This window comes from Otolemur garnettii, unplaced genomic scaffold (assembly GCF_000181295.1).
Source record: "Otolemur garnettii isolate 467f Iridium unplaced genomic scaffold, OtoGar3 scaffold00055, whole genome shotgun sequence".
Taxonomy (NCBI): Eukaryota; Metazoa; Chordata; class Mammalia; order Primates; family Galagidae; genus Otolemur; species Otolemur garnettii.
The window spans coordinates 1866724-1880755 of NW_003852450.1; the positions used below are offsets into that span (position 1 = coordinate 1866724).

Sequence of the window (14032 nt, forward strand, 5' to 3'; positions counted from 1 at the left end):
AGTGAGAGTTCTGTAGCTTTAACATTTACTGTGTTAAGTTTCTGAGGAGCCAGTGAGAGTTCTGTAGCTTTAATATTTACTGCGGTGGGTTTCTGAAGAGTTGGTAAAACTCTTTCAGCTTTAACATTTACTGTGGTGAGTTTCTGAGGAGTCAGTGAAGGCTCTATAGCTGGAACATTTGCTGTGGTGGGTTTCTGAAGAGGCAGTGAGAGTTTTGCAGCTGGAACATTTGCTATAGTGGGTTTCTGAGGAGTTAATGAGAGTTCTGTATGTAGAACATTTACTGCGGTGGGTTTCTGAGGAGTTGATGAGACTCCTGTCACTGGAACATTTACTGCGGTGGGTTTCTGAAGAGTTGGTGGGACTCCTGTAGCTGGATCATTTACTATGTTGCGTTTTTGAAGAATTAACAGGGCTTCTGTACCTGCGTTCTCAGGTGTCTCTCTGGTGGGTGTCTGAGGAGGTTCTTTCACTGTAGGGACAGGACCTGGTGTTGGGCCTTTGCCAGGTGGAGATTTTCCTATGGAGAAAAAACGTTAAGGAAAAATTAACTGAATGCTATTGTCCAACTTAAGATTTCTTAGCTGTTACTTGCTCTATAGTTATTGCCGTTCTCTTCCAACAAACACCTAGGTATGATTTTTAAGAAAGCAAGTCTTATTGCATATTTCCCAAGGAGCTAAAATGTGACATTGCTTTTAGTTTGATATAAATTTTATCTGTAGGTGACTGAAGCAGATTTGTATCAAAGTAATACTGAGATCCTTAAGCTGCTGTCTGTGTAAGAAAAGGAAACCAAAGTTGGGGGAGAAAGTGAGCTTATTCTGTGCTATGTCTCTATTTTGTCTTCAAAATTGTCTTCCTTCACTCAAGCCAAGACTGGAGAACAAGATGCAATCATTGGACCAAAAGATAATCCCAGTTCCACTGCTCATGTTAGTGAGTTTGAGAACTTGTCTTGTTGACTTCTTTTTTAAAGTAATATGTCAGTCTGAACAAAAATAACTCGTGCTGGTTACCAACTTTACATATATTATTTTAGTTCCTCTTTAGATTTCAGGTTAGATAACTATTAATGTCAAACTTCCAATAAGAACATATTGTCTTTGGGTCACTTACACAAACTCCCTATTAAGGCAATTATTAAGTAGTCCTGAATTCTAGTTTCACCACATCATAGTGACCTTTGGCAGATTCTCTAATCCCTCTAAGCTTTAGTTTTCTCATCTGTAAAATGAGGATAAAAAGAGACCAGATGGCATTAACATTACTATGAGAATTAAAGGAAACAATTTGGTACCTTACTTCATGCAGTGTCTGTCCCCGAAACAACAAGTTATATCATCCAGAACTACTACTACTCCCATCATACACATCATGCCCTTGCTTATATACACAAACCGATGGTCCATGTCAGTTCTTCCTGCTTCCTTGCCTGTTTCACAGGGTGCTACAAAGTATAGCAAGTAACATAGAACTTAGCAAGGACTCAAAAAATGATAAATATTATTTTTAGGGTGATATTTTTGTATGGAATTTTCATTCTAAGGCTCTCATAACATTCTTTCTTCTACCAAGTTAGTTCTTATTTTTTGGTCCAGAGAATTTATATACTACTATAGAGTCTAAATTTCCATAAAGTTTATTTTTAATTATCTTTTTCTTGCTGTCTAGTTTAATCCTACTGTGGTCAAAAAGCATGCTCTAAACAACTTCAATCTTCTGCAATGCATTGCAATTTAGAGCCCACAGTATGGTCGAATTTGTCATCATGAGGCTGAATGCTCTTTTACATAAATTTGCTTAATTGTTGCTCACATCATCTATATTCTTACTGAATTTTAATTGCTTGTCCTATTAACTATTGAGATAGGTGTGAATTCTCAAAGTGTGAAAGTAGATTTGTCTACTTTTATTTCGTGTTCATTTCTGCTACATACTTAAAGCTATTTTATCAAGTGCATATAGATTTTAGCTTGTGATATACTCCTGTTGAGTTGGCTCCATATCATTATAAACTGTTTTGTTTCAAAATACACAATGATCTCAATATAAACTGTACCAGTTTATTTTGGGGGGTAATGTATGCATGATATATTTCTCCATTCTTTATTCTATATTCTTATAATTAAACTGCATCTCTTATAAACCATAAATAGGCGTTCTTTTTAAATCTATTCTGATGGTCTTAGTTAAATTACACTTAATGCAATTACTGATATAATTGGGTTTTATATCAACCACTCAATTATTAGTTTTCTACTCCACCCATCTATTTTATGTTTCTTTCTGCTTCTCTCTCTTATTCTTTTTTGGATTAAGTATCTATTATGATTCTACTATGAGTTTGTGATTTATGCATTGTTATACTATTCTTTTATGGCAACTCTAGAGATGAGAATATGTATTGACTGTAAGTCAATTATGCAATTTTCACTTTTACCACTTTTTCAGTACCACTGTAATCTTGTAACTTTTAAGTTGAATTTACCTCTTTCTGGCCTTTCTATTGATATAGTACATTTGTACTCTATATAAATCAAACCCAAGGACACTGCATTGTTTTGTAAACTCAGTATTCATTTACCCTTGTAAGAACCCTTGTGTTCTTCATTTCCTCTTGCATTTTCATATGTTTTACCTGGTATTATTTTTATTCTACTTGAAGAATTTCCTTTAATTTTTCATTAATAAGCAATGTTTTAAAAATTCATGCTAACAGAATTTCGGTTATAATCATAAAATGGTATTATTCTTTTACATTATGTTGGCATTCTCCTTAAACACTTGCCACCTATTGGTACTATGCAATGTTTAATCCAGCTTCACTAATCTTTTAAATCTCTTTTAAAAGCAATTCTGAGGATTCTGAAAGTACAGACTGGGTATAAAGAGACATTGGGGGAAAAAAGTCTAGAAGGATGAAGAAGAGAGAATGGTCAATAATAAATATTCTGGAGGCAGAAAATGTAATTCAATTGTCAGTGGCCAGGCAACAGTTTTTCAGATGTCACACTATGTATGAACACTATACTAGAGCCCTCAGCTCAATGAGATTTCTCTGACAATTTAATAAATCACCTCACACACTCTTTTTATTAACAAAGACATATCTATATTAATTTACTGAAAGTAACATGGTATGAAACAGCAAATGTAAGCTAATTTGCTAAAAGTGAGATTATTGTATATGTATATACATCATATATGTGTACATAAATGCCACAGACCCCTTCCCTTTGAGTATGATGAAAAACTGTGCCCTGCAGAAAAATGCAAATATGCATATGTGAAACATTTTACATTCAGTTCTCAGGCAGTTCACAGAATCTGTACAGCCCATATGTAGACCCAACATGATTACCTTGACATCGAGGTGGTAGGCTGCTCCATTCTCCTTCTTCACCATTTGCAGTACAATAAATAGTGCTTTCTCCAATCAGGGTAAAGCCTTTATCACACGCATACCCCACAGCATGATTATAGGTATACTGTCCGCTTTCTCCGCTAATTATTCTTCCATTGGCAATTGATGGTGGGTCTCGACAATAAATTACTTAAAAAAAATTCCAACATCTTTTAAATAAATAAAACTGGCAAAGTATTTTTTATAAATAAGACTATGTTAATGATTTTATTTCAAAAAATCAAAATCTACCACTTTTCTCAATTCAGCATTATCAATAAGCAATGTTTTACAGACGGTTATTAAGCAACTGGTACTATATTTCAAGCTTTGAATGCGAATCTTGTAGAACATGAAGACTTACCTGGAGACCAAGTCATAGAAATAAGATTTAGAACATGCATGCAAAACAAAAATTACAATAGTTACATATCAAAATGGTGCTATAAAAAGAAAATACTATAGGCGTTTAGAGGCGAAAGTAGACCTGTCAGAGAAGACTTTAGGGAGGAAATGATTTTAAACTTGAGTTTAAATCTAAGATGTATCATTCTTTTAAGAACAAACATAAAAGAGAGCATTGCTCTTCATTCTCAGGGGAAATAATGACAAATGAAAGGAGTTGGGAATTGAAGCAGCATGCTTGAGAAATGCATGCAGATTTTGGATAGAGCAAAGATCTTAAATGTCATGACTACATTTTGACTTCTAGAATAACATTTTTGACCACATATTGACTCAAAGAAATTGTTATTCAAAATAAATCTTACTGAGCAGCTGAATTTGCAAAATAAACACAAGAAGAGTTGCCCTAGTTACACAGTACAAAAGAGGCCTCTGCCTGGCAGCTGCCCTGAGATAAAAGCAACTCTATAGGCATGAAGTAATTTTTTTCTTTTCTAAGAAGGAAGGCAATAATCACACATGTATGTCAAATGACATTACACCAAACGTATTTAAATACCAAGAGAATACAAGCAAATTTATGAATGACTCTTAAGCCTTTGATTAAAATAAGGAGCTATTCTGGTTTATACTAAGAGTATGCAGGGATACCATCAGTTCAACATTTCTGAGCACCTGAAACCTACCAGGCATTATTTTATAAATGCAAATATAAAACTGAGCAAAATATAGTTTCTATCTTAAAATCTAGTGGGGAAAAATATTCAAAGAGAATTTCTTGGGGTTTTTTTTTTTTTTTTTTGAGACAGAGTCACATTATGTTATCCTCGGTAGAGTGCTGTGGTGTCACAGCTCACAGCAACCTTAAACTCTTGGGCTTAAGTGATTCTCTTGCCTTAGCCTCCCAAGTAGCTGGCACTACAGGCACCCACCACGATGCCTGGCTATTTTTATTGTTGTTGTACATTGTAATTGTCATTTGGAAGCCCAGGGCTGGGTTCAAAACCGCCAGCTCCAGTGTATGTGGTTGGTGCCCTAGCCGCTGAGCTACAGGTGCTACACCCAAAGAGAATTTCAATACAAAATGTGAGCATTATCACAGAAGTAGCCAGCCTGGAGATCTTCCTGAAGGACTAGAACTGACTCTTAATGAGGAAAATATAGTCAAATAAAGAAGGGGCTGAAAAATATTCCAGGCAGCAACATAAGAAATGATGTAAGGGATAAAGAAGCATGAGGTGCATGGGAAATGATAAGCAGTTTGTATGGATAAAGCATAAAACATGAGAGTAAGACACTGAGTGTGGAGAAGTAGACCGTGACTTTCTTACACACTATACTGATGAATTTGGACTTTGTAAGTGATGGGAGATACTAATAAGCTTAAGAAGGAAAGAGACAAGTCCTATCTGTTTTTCAGATAGATTAGTTTGGGTAAATTATGAATGAAATATTAACAGAGTGTAAGAATAGAGGCAGGAAGCCACTGCCTCAGTATCACTCTTGAACACATGCAACTAAGATTCCTGTCCCAGCACAAGGGCTATGCTCTGGCCCTTGTTTGGTGGAATATCTGTAGGGCTGAGAGGATATGCTCAGTGACAGCTCATTGTACTACTCCTTCTTCCATTCTAGAATATGTTCCACAGCCAGTGCCCAGAATTCCCTGTGTTAATACCCTTTCCAGTGCCTAAGAGGACTGTTCCCTTGGTCCACATTCTTCAGGGTGATCTGTACTGTTTATATAACTCACTTCTAACCAAAAGATCAATGGAGTTGGGGTAAGGATCATGGCGAAATGGAGGATATGACTTGGGTATGTAGGTAAGTTGTCTATTTATGTGTACCAGAGAACCCTCACAGTGTGGAAAGAAGGAGAAATATTTGAGAGAGGATGGGTCTTATGCCAGGGACCCCCACTTAAATTATAGCCTCTGAGTCCTGAAAAGGTAGGAGTGGCCTTCAGTGCAATAGTCTGCATGGGTAAAACATAGGTTTGAAAAATATACTGAGTAGGTAAAGCAAAATGAATCAGTGATGAGATATAGAGAGTTAAAACAAAGAGAGTGATGAAACTCCTTATACATGTATAGCAAGAATTGATTCCAGGCCAGCAGGTATCAGCAGTCAACTGAAATTAATTTTGAAAAAGAAAACACTGGCAAAGAGATAAGCAAATGGGTTCTTCTGATACTAAGGCTTCACTCAGAGGGAAACAAATACCACTTCTTTTGATGTATAACTAAGGACAATTCTTAAATGTGTCCATTGTTCCTTCCATCTTCATATCTATATATTCAAATTCATATTCACACATGGACATCAATACAACTTTATGTGTTTTATAGGCTAAGGCTGCATACTTTAGGTAAAGCAGTTCATTAATAATGTACTTCTCACCCCATCTTTTTGGTATGGTCAAAACAAAAAAGTTAAGGAAAAAGCAAAATTAGATCCTAAAAGGAGGCCTTTCTAAAATAGTTAAGACACTTGGGTTGCTTAAGAAAAAGGACTCTTTTTTGCAGAATACAGATGTCAGTGATTACTGAATTAGAGAGATGGATAGAACATTCTAGGAGAAAAATATGAACCTCAGGATGTTCACTGTGGAGTTCAAGACACCAAACAGGGAGTAGAACTGTGGCCTACACGTGGGCACAGTGGATTTGCAGTGCCAAAGTTCTTTTATGCTAGAATATGTATTGGTATCCACATTCCTATGAAACTCATGATAGGAGTTGCTGCTGCTGGGCTCAGATGGGACAGTGCTTATCTGGACTTTGTGACACATTGCCTGGGGGAAAAAAAAGTGTGTGTGTGTGTGTGTGTGTATGTGTGTATGGAATGCCTTGGTGAAAAGGACATGGGGAAGGATTTAGCTCTCCTAAACAGTATGAGTGAGCTCGCGAGACGAGAGCAGTGGTACACCTGTGGTGTAAAAGCCATGAGATCAGCTCCATAAGAGGCTGGAGGAGAAGGCAGGGGGAGTGAACACACACATACACACACATATATGGTCTAGCTCTTCCTTGCTCTCCATCTTTAATTTATTATCACATATACTGTCTTACTGGATAGTAGAAATAGGAATGGTGGTGATGGGTAGCAATGATGACAATTTAAAAACAAGCCTAATAAGAAAAAAGGAAAAGTAGAAGATCTAGAAGGGTGGGACACATGGTGGGTGCGGTAGGAGTAGGCTCCTTGATAGCAAAGCGTCAACCTTCCTATCAGTTGACCCCACATGTCGCCTACTATACAGTGTCAATCAATAGATTATTGATCAATTACATTACCTCTAGTTTCCTACTCCTAGTAACACAATAAACTTGAACTTAGGAATAATTTCAACAATAGGGTTTTCAGAAGTCATTTGCGGAAAGGTAAGTTGAGTATAAGGAAAAACAGGATGAAAGAAATAAACCTACATTAAAAAATCTTGCATGGTTTTTACTCTTAATTTTCAGGAGAAAGGAGTCTCTAATGGTTGTAAATTTGACTGGACATACCATTTATGTCATTATTTTTGTGTACTATCTTTCTTTGAGAAGTTAAGATTCTCAAGTGCAGAAACCTTATTTCTTTAATAAAAAAATGATACTTAAAACACTTCTAGATCATTATCTCAGCTAATAATTACAGTCCTAAGAAGAGGCATGTAGATAACACTGGGTCTTACAAAAATGATGACTTTGAAGTAAGATACCTAGGTTAAACACTTTCTATTGCCATATTGTTCTAGTATATGGAGTCAAGTGATATTGACTCTCTGACTCGTAGTATTTTCCACCCTAAAATTGTGGGTGGGAATGCCCTATGTAAAGTATCTGACTTCGGAAAGAATGGTTAGATAATAAATAACAAAGCACAATACAAACCTAAGTTTGTTTTTAATTTTCATTCTAAGGTTAAGGATATTGGGGCTCAAAAAGCGTAATGGTTTATCTCCACAGCTAGAATAGGTCCCTCACACGTTGAAAGGTGAGGGTACTACACATACACACTGTCCATAATTCTTAATTAACAGAAAGTAATTTAATATTGATTATTCAGCCCCAGAACCTGAATGCTTAGATTTTTAAACAGTCTTACCTCTACAAACTGGAAGTGGGTTACTCCACTCAACATTATTGCCTGTTAGAATACAGAGACTAGATGATGCACCAACTAGGTTGTACCTAAAGCAGTCAGGGCAGAAAAAAGACTGTGTTCCATTCACATGTTTGACTTTCCTCAAATTGTCCAGAATATTATCTTAAAATATTTACTGTAGCAGTAGATGGAGACAAAACAATAGCTGATATAAGTCTCTACACAGCCATTAAAAGTTTAAAAAGGTGACAACCAAACGGTAAAAAAGCATGACATGTAGAACATTTTTTCTGTGCATGGGGGGTATGTTAAAAAATAAAAAAGTGTTTTAAAACATTATTAAATGATATAGATGATTGGATATTTTATATTTCTGAGTTCTAAAGGATTAATACAGGTTTTACAGAATAGTAATAGAATGTACTTATATTTAAAGGATTCAGAGTACTTCCCAGATACTTTTTTTTCTGTGTAGAGACTGTGTAGAGACAGTCTTGCTACACACAATAGTTCAACAGTATTGAACTATTGACAAGTGACCCTCCCACCTTGGCCTCCCCAAACCTTAGAATTACAGGCATTAGCCACTATTAACTGGCCACAGATTTTATGTTAATAACCCAACTGACATCTACATTTGGTGTAGGAGACAAGTGATATTTTTATTTTAAAAAGAATAGGGACACACACACAGAGTAGACTAGCATAATTCAATTTTTATATATGAAATAAGAAAATAAATGTAAACTTTCAACAGTGTCTGAGACAGTGATGGTACTCCGTGAGCTCCTTTCCTCTGCATAGAGAACTTATAAAAGAACTTACGTTTTAGACCATTTTCATACTAGGAATAAATGTCTTTGGCCGACTATATTTTGTAAGTTTGTTTCCATATAGAAAAATCCATAAGCAAATTCAATATTTAGGACTTGAAGGATTATTTTTGCAAGTATGATCAACATCTCAAATTCCTGTCTTTATGTGTAAACTGTGATACTGAAACACATACGTATTGAAATCTAAGAATTTAAAGAATTTGGTGATCTCAGAAATCTTCCTTTCTTGCCCCATTTTACTAAATTTAACCGATGAGTTCATGACAAAGGATCTCTGAGAAGAGAGGTTGTTTTAGCTCAGGGGTCCTCAAACTTTTTAAACAGAGGGCCAGTTCACTGTCCCTCAGACCACTGGAGGGCCGACTGCGGGCCCTGGGACGAGTTGGCTGCTAAGCAAGACAGGCAGCGGCGGCAAAAACACCTGGCTGGCCAGATAAATGTCCTAGGTGGGCTGCATGTGGCCCGCGGGCCGTAGTTTGAAGACGCCTGTTTTAGCTGCTACCAGCTTGTAAATACCAGTCATGAAACTAACAATCTGCATCTTAAGTTCCAATTTGTTTTCTCATTTCTTAAATATAGAGTGTTAGTATGCCAAAACTTACCCTGTGTCACATACGAAGTAAATGGTTGCACCAAATAATATATCAGTTGTTATATTGATATGACCATTTACTAAGTCTCCAGGATTCGGACATGGTTTTTCTAGAAAAGAATACAAATTTTTTTTCATTAGATTATTTGTGTGTTCACACACACAGAAAGTTAACTATCTGACACAGTGGATATGTTGATTAGTTTGATTATGGTAATCATTTCACAATGTATATGTAAGTCAAACATCATTTTGTAGACCTTAAATAATACTACTTTTATTTGTCAAATACACTTTAGTAAAGACGCAAACAATTTAAAAAGCTAGGCACACAAATGCAAATTCATCATCTGAACCATTGACATTTCTTATGTTTAGACTTCTTCATTTCTACCTTTGTAAGTTTCAAAACAAAAAACATATTTAGAGCACATATTTATTTCATTTTGGGTAACTGCAAACAAATTACATGTGAAATTTATGAATAAATTAAGTATTCCTACCACGTACATGATTTGTGTAATTTAAAATAAATTGGTAATCATGGTTCTTTTAACAATTATTATAAAGAATATGTATATATATACACACACATATACATGTGTATATGGATATGCATATACACACACACACAGACAGATACACATAGAGTACTAGCATAAACAAATGAAGAGATATTATTTCCTCCAAATATCAAATCATTGGAAATACTTATTTGAGAGGCAGGAGGACATTTCCAACACAGGGAATACTTTTAAAACTTATACTATAAAAAAAAATTATACTTACTTTCACAAAATTGTTCTGGTACCGACCACTCTAAACTCGGAAGGCAAGTTATTTTTGGTGATACACCAAAGACCCTTCTGTAGCCCATACGGCAGTCATAGTCCACAGTGGTCCCGACTGGAAAATAAGTCACTATCCTATATTTTGATCTGACAACTCCATATGGTAGCCGGGGTGGCATAGCACAGCTACCTAAAGGTATTAACAAAAGCAATAACACAAAAAGTAGTATCACTTTTTGTTTTATAATCTATGTTTAATTATCTAGAATGATCTGGATCTTAACTCACCCCCTTTTCTTTACTTATTTGCACATATTTGGTATTTACCTATATTTAACATCACTATGGTATTTGCAATGTATTAGATGTATTCACATGTATACTTTATTTTCTAATTACCAGCGTCTAGGTAGAATATTTGGTAAACAGATGTTACCATCCCCACTTTTCAAAAAACATAACCCATTTAAGTTGCCTGGATAGTTCTGGCATTCAGTAAATGCTAGTTCCCTTACCATGCCCTAAGAAATTACATGGCACCATCTGGCACAGGGATAAATGAGAATGGATATTTCCAGATCCCTAGGCTAATGTTCAGCACAGCAGCAATAACAGCAATAATAATAGCTAATTTTATTGAATACATAAATATTTTACACACAAACTCATTTAATTCCCACAACAAGCCATGGGGACAAGGATCAGATGAGTCAACTGTATATACACAGTATTTAAAAACTGCAAACAGGAAAAAAAAAAACAAAAACTGTAAACAGCCAGGCAAATGTGAATCTAGAAATGCATGGTATAGTGAAAGGGGCACTGGCTTTATAGTTGAAAGGCCCAAGTTTGAGCCTTGGTTCTTTGGCATAAGAGCTTCTGATCTTGAGGAAGCAATCTGACCTCGGGGGAGGTGGGGGGGCTGTTTTCTCAACAGCTAAATGGGGATAAGAGTCCCTATGTACCTCATGAGGTTGTTTGGAGGATTTGATAAAAAAAATACATGAGGAAAAGTTATCAACTCTAAAACATGATATGTCTGTACTGTCTCTACTATGGATAGGTAAAAAACTAAAGCCTATTTCATACATGGCATTTGTAAGAAAAGTATTATAGCAGTTTCTATATTTACTAGAGCTTTTAAGCTATTCAAAGGCAGGTATCAAGTCTTATCTTTATCTTTACTGTATATCTCAGAGCTAATTTAGGACTGTGTACATAATAGAAAGTTTTCCTCTGAGATAATGCTTTTATTTTACTGAACCAAGGGCCCAAAAGTGTAGATGACTTAATGTATATTTACCCAAACCAAGACACCTTCATTTGTCTTATTTCTATTGGCTATCTTAATATTGAACACTGTTACTCTGTTGGACCTAAAACAACTCTTCACTTCACCTCTTGTTCTTTTTTTTTTTTTTTTTTGATTTATACATGTATTTCAAAGTAGTTAGAAGATTGGGGATATTCTCAACACAAAGAAATAAGAAATATTTGAGGTGACGCATAGCCTAATTACCCTGATCATTACACATTGCATGTATGTGTCAAAATATCTCAGGTACTTCATAAATACGTATAATTATTCTAATAGATTTTGAAGTAAATATTAAGGGCTTTTAAAAATCCCCCATAGAGTTGGATCTGGTAAGACCTAATTTATGAAATGAAATTTAAGAAAACAGACCACCTATGTTACATGTCTCAAGGTAAATGCCAAATATGCTCCTCAATAATTTACTCTCTGAACAGTACCTTTTGTTTTCCTTCTCTGTTCAAGAGGTACAGTGTTAGGAAGAAAAAAACCTCTTAGTGAAGAAGGAGGACCTACTCAGGAAAGCAACGCCTTCAATTAACAGGAGTGTGATGGGCCAACATGGTATTCCCTGGAGTTTAATAATGCTAGAAAACTATCAATTACTAGAGATAGTAAAAGAGATATAAAAATAAATTTAAGATACATTCCATTCCATTCCAATAACTTCTCTAAACAGAAATGAAGAACTTACGATTACAGAATTCTGAAACCTGTGACCACTGATTATTGTCAAGGCACACCACCGAGTCTTGCACGCCAGGAATTTTTACAAAGCCGTCATTACAGAGGTATATGATAGTGGTATTCTGAGGGAAACTTGTAAGACCTTTCAAGTCTGGGTGGGCATTAGGCATTTCTGGAGGAGGCGGGCAGTCACCTAGGGAGCAAAAAGGAAAACTGAAGGAAATACGTTTTTTTAAATCACAGCCATATTGCTTCCCAGACTTAAGAATAACGGAAACAGGGCTTTTGATAAATATGTGGTATTTCCACCCAGTGTGGTGCTGACATACACCAAGAACTTGCTAGGCTTCATGTCTTGTCAATTAATTGAAGACTAAAATAAACCGAAAGTAAATGAACCGTTCCCCTTTCGTTATTTAAAAATAAGAAAAGGTGGTTTAGAATGTATCCAGTGTCCATGTAGATACTGCTCCTAGACAGCTAAGACATTCCCCCTCTCGGAACGCTGTACCCGAAGGAGGTGACATGCAAGTTTGTAGGCTGTGTGAGCCACACGACTGGACTCTAATGCTGAGAGGCAGGAGTGATCAGGTATTTGGCCGTCCACCCTTTGGTCCAGCTTATTGGGAGTGTCGGGAATTCACTCTCTGTGAGCCTTCTCTTTTTCTTTTCCCAGGTTGGGCTGCTGGGCAACTCAAGCCAGTGCTTCCTCAAGCCTCCACCCCTATGCCTAAAATCACGCTTGCCAGTTGGGGTCCGGCACAACAAGATCCCCCACATGCCGGTTAGCCCTGGAGCTTAAGGAAGTAGGAGTCCTGAGCCTTAAAGGTTACCGGAACAATTACCGATGTTCACTTTCCTTATTTGCCAGGTCCCTGTCCCCTTTGCATAGTCACGGAGACCCACCTGCTCGCCCTCCGCACCCCCATCCCACCCCCACCCCCCACACACAAAGGTCTGAACCGGCCGGGCTGGGTACCCGGGCGGGCCCCCACTCACCCTGTGCAGCTGGTGACCACAGCAGGAGCAGGAGCAGGTGCAGACCGCCGAGGACCTGCAGCACTGCCGGGGCGCCCGGCCGCGCGACACTCATGGTGGGCGGGGACAGGGACCCGGCTCCCGGACTCCGCCGAGGCTGCAGTGAGGGGAAGCCAGCTGGAGAGACGAGCGTTAAGAACAGAAGCCAGCGCAGAGTAGGTCCTCGAAGGCAGCTGAACTGTGTCTGAGCCGGACTCAGAGTTACCAAAAGGGTGGGGCAATTATGGGTTTGTTGAGGTCAAAGGTGCTGGGCGGGGCTCTTGCGTCACCCGCCCCGGGGGAACTGAGCCTCACCAAACCAGTTCCGGGACGGTGGGAGCCCTTTCAGGGACGGGACGCAGTAACCTTTTCTTTCCACTGCTCAGTGGAACCAGCGATAAGCCGCCGGCTGGACATGAATTATAAATATATCAGCTTGTTAAGTAAAGAAAACCCGAGAGCGGGCAGGGGAGAGGGGAGTGGTTTTAAGAGCGCAGGCGTCGCTGTCCTGGACTCTGAGTGGGTTTTCCCGGACCGCGGCGCGCTTGCGTGCAGCCAAGCGGAGCCGGGAAATTGTGGAACTGAGAGGCTGACCACACCAGGCCTTCAAATGGGAGGTCTCAAATGCCAAGGTGAGGGTTGGGGAAGAAACGACGGAGTGTGTTGTTTCCTAGAATACTCCTTGATCTGAAAACGGCAAGTGGGAAAGGATCTAAAAAACAAGTTGAGCAACACAGCAGGAAGTGAGCTTTGTTATTACCATGTTTGGGTGGGAATCACTTTCTTCACCTGGGTTTTTGTTTAACACGGATACTCTTGATTTACACTTTAGGATTGTTTGAGTCTTAGAGAGAGATTCACCCCCCTCCCGAGTGTTTTGCGTTTGGGGGG

General features: G+C 37.8%; 1 protein-coding gene across 5 annotated transcripts in view; it reads right to left on the reverse strand.

The window, feature by feature from the left end:
* Window positions 1–13369, reverse strand: part of CD55 (CD55 molecule (Cromer blood group)) — a 30601-nt gene extending 17232 nt beyond the window's left edge. For all 5 annotated transcript variants that reach the window (XR_002774007.1, XM_012806694.2, XM_012806695.2 and 2 more), the window contains exons 1-7: window positions 13124–13369; window positions 12132–12317; window positions 10121–10312; window positions 9342–9441; window positions 7904–7989; window positions 3365–3556; window positions 425–520 (exon numbers count right to left, since the gene is read on the reverse strand). Coding sequence is in view for 4 of the 5 variants with exons in the window: in XM_012806694.2 (XP_012662148.1) it covers window positions 425–520; window positions 3365–3556; window positions 7904–7989; window positions 9342–9441; window positions 10121–10312; window positions 12132–12317; window positions 13124–13217 (946 nt within the window). In the remaining variant the exon portion in view is untranslated. The remainder of the gene's footprint in view (window positions 1–424; window positions 521–3364; window positions 3557–7903; window positions 7990–9341; window positions 9442–10120; window positions 10313–12131; window positions 12318–13123) is intronic.
* Between the last annotated feature and the right edge of the window lie 663 nt (window positions 13370–14032).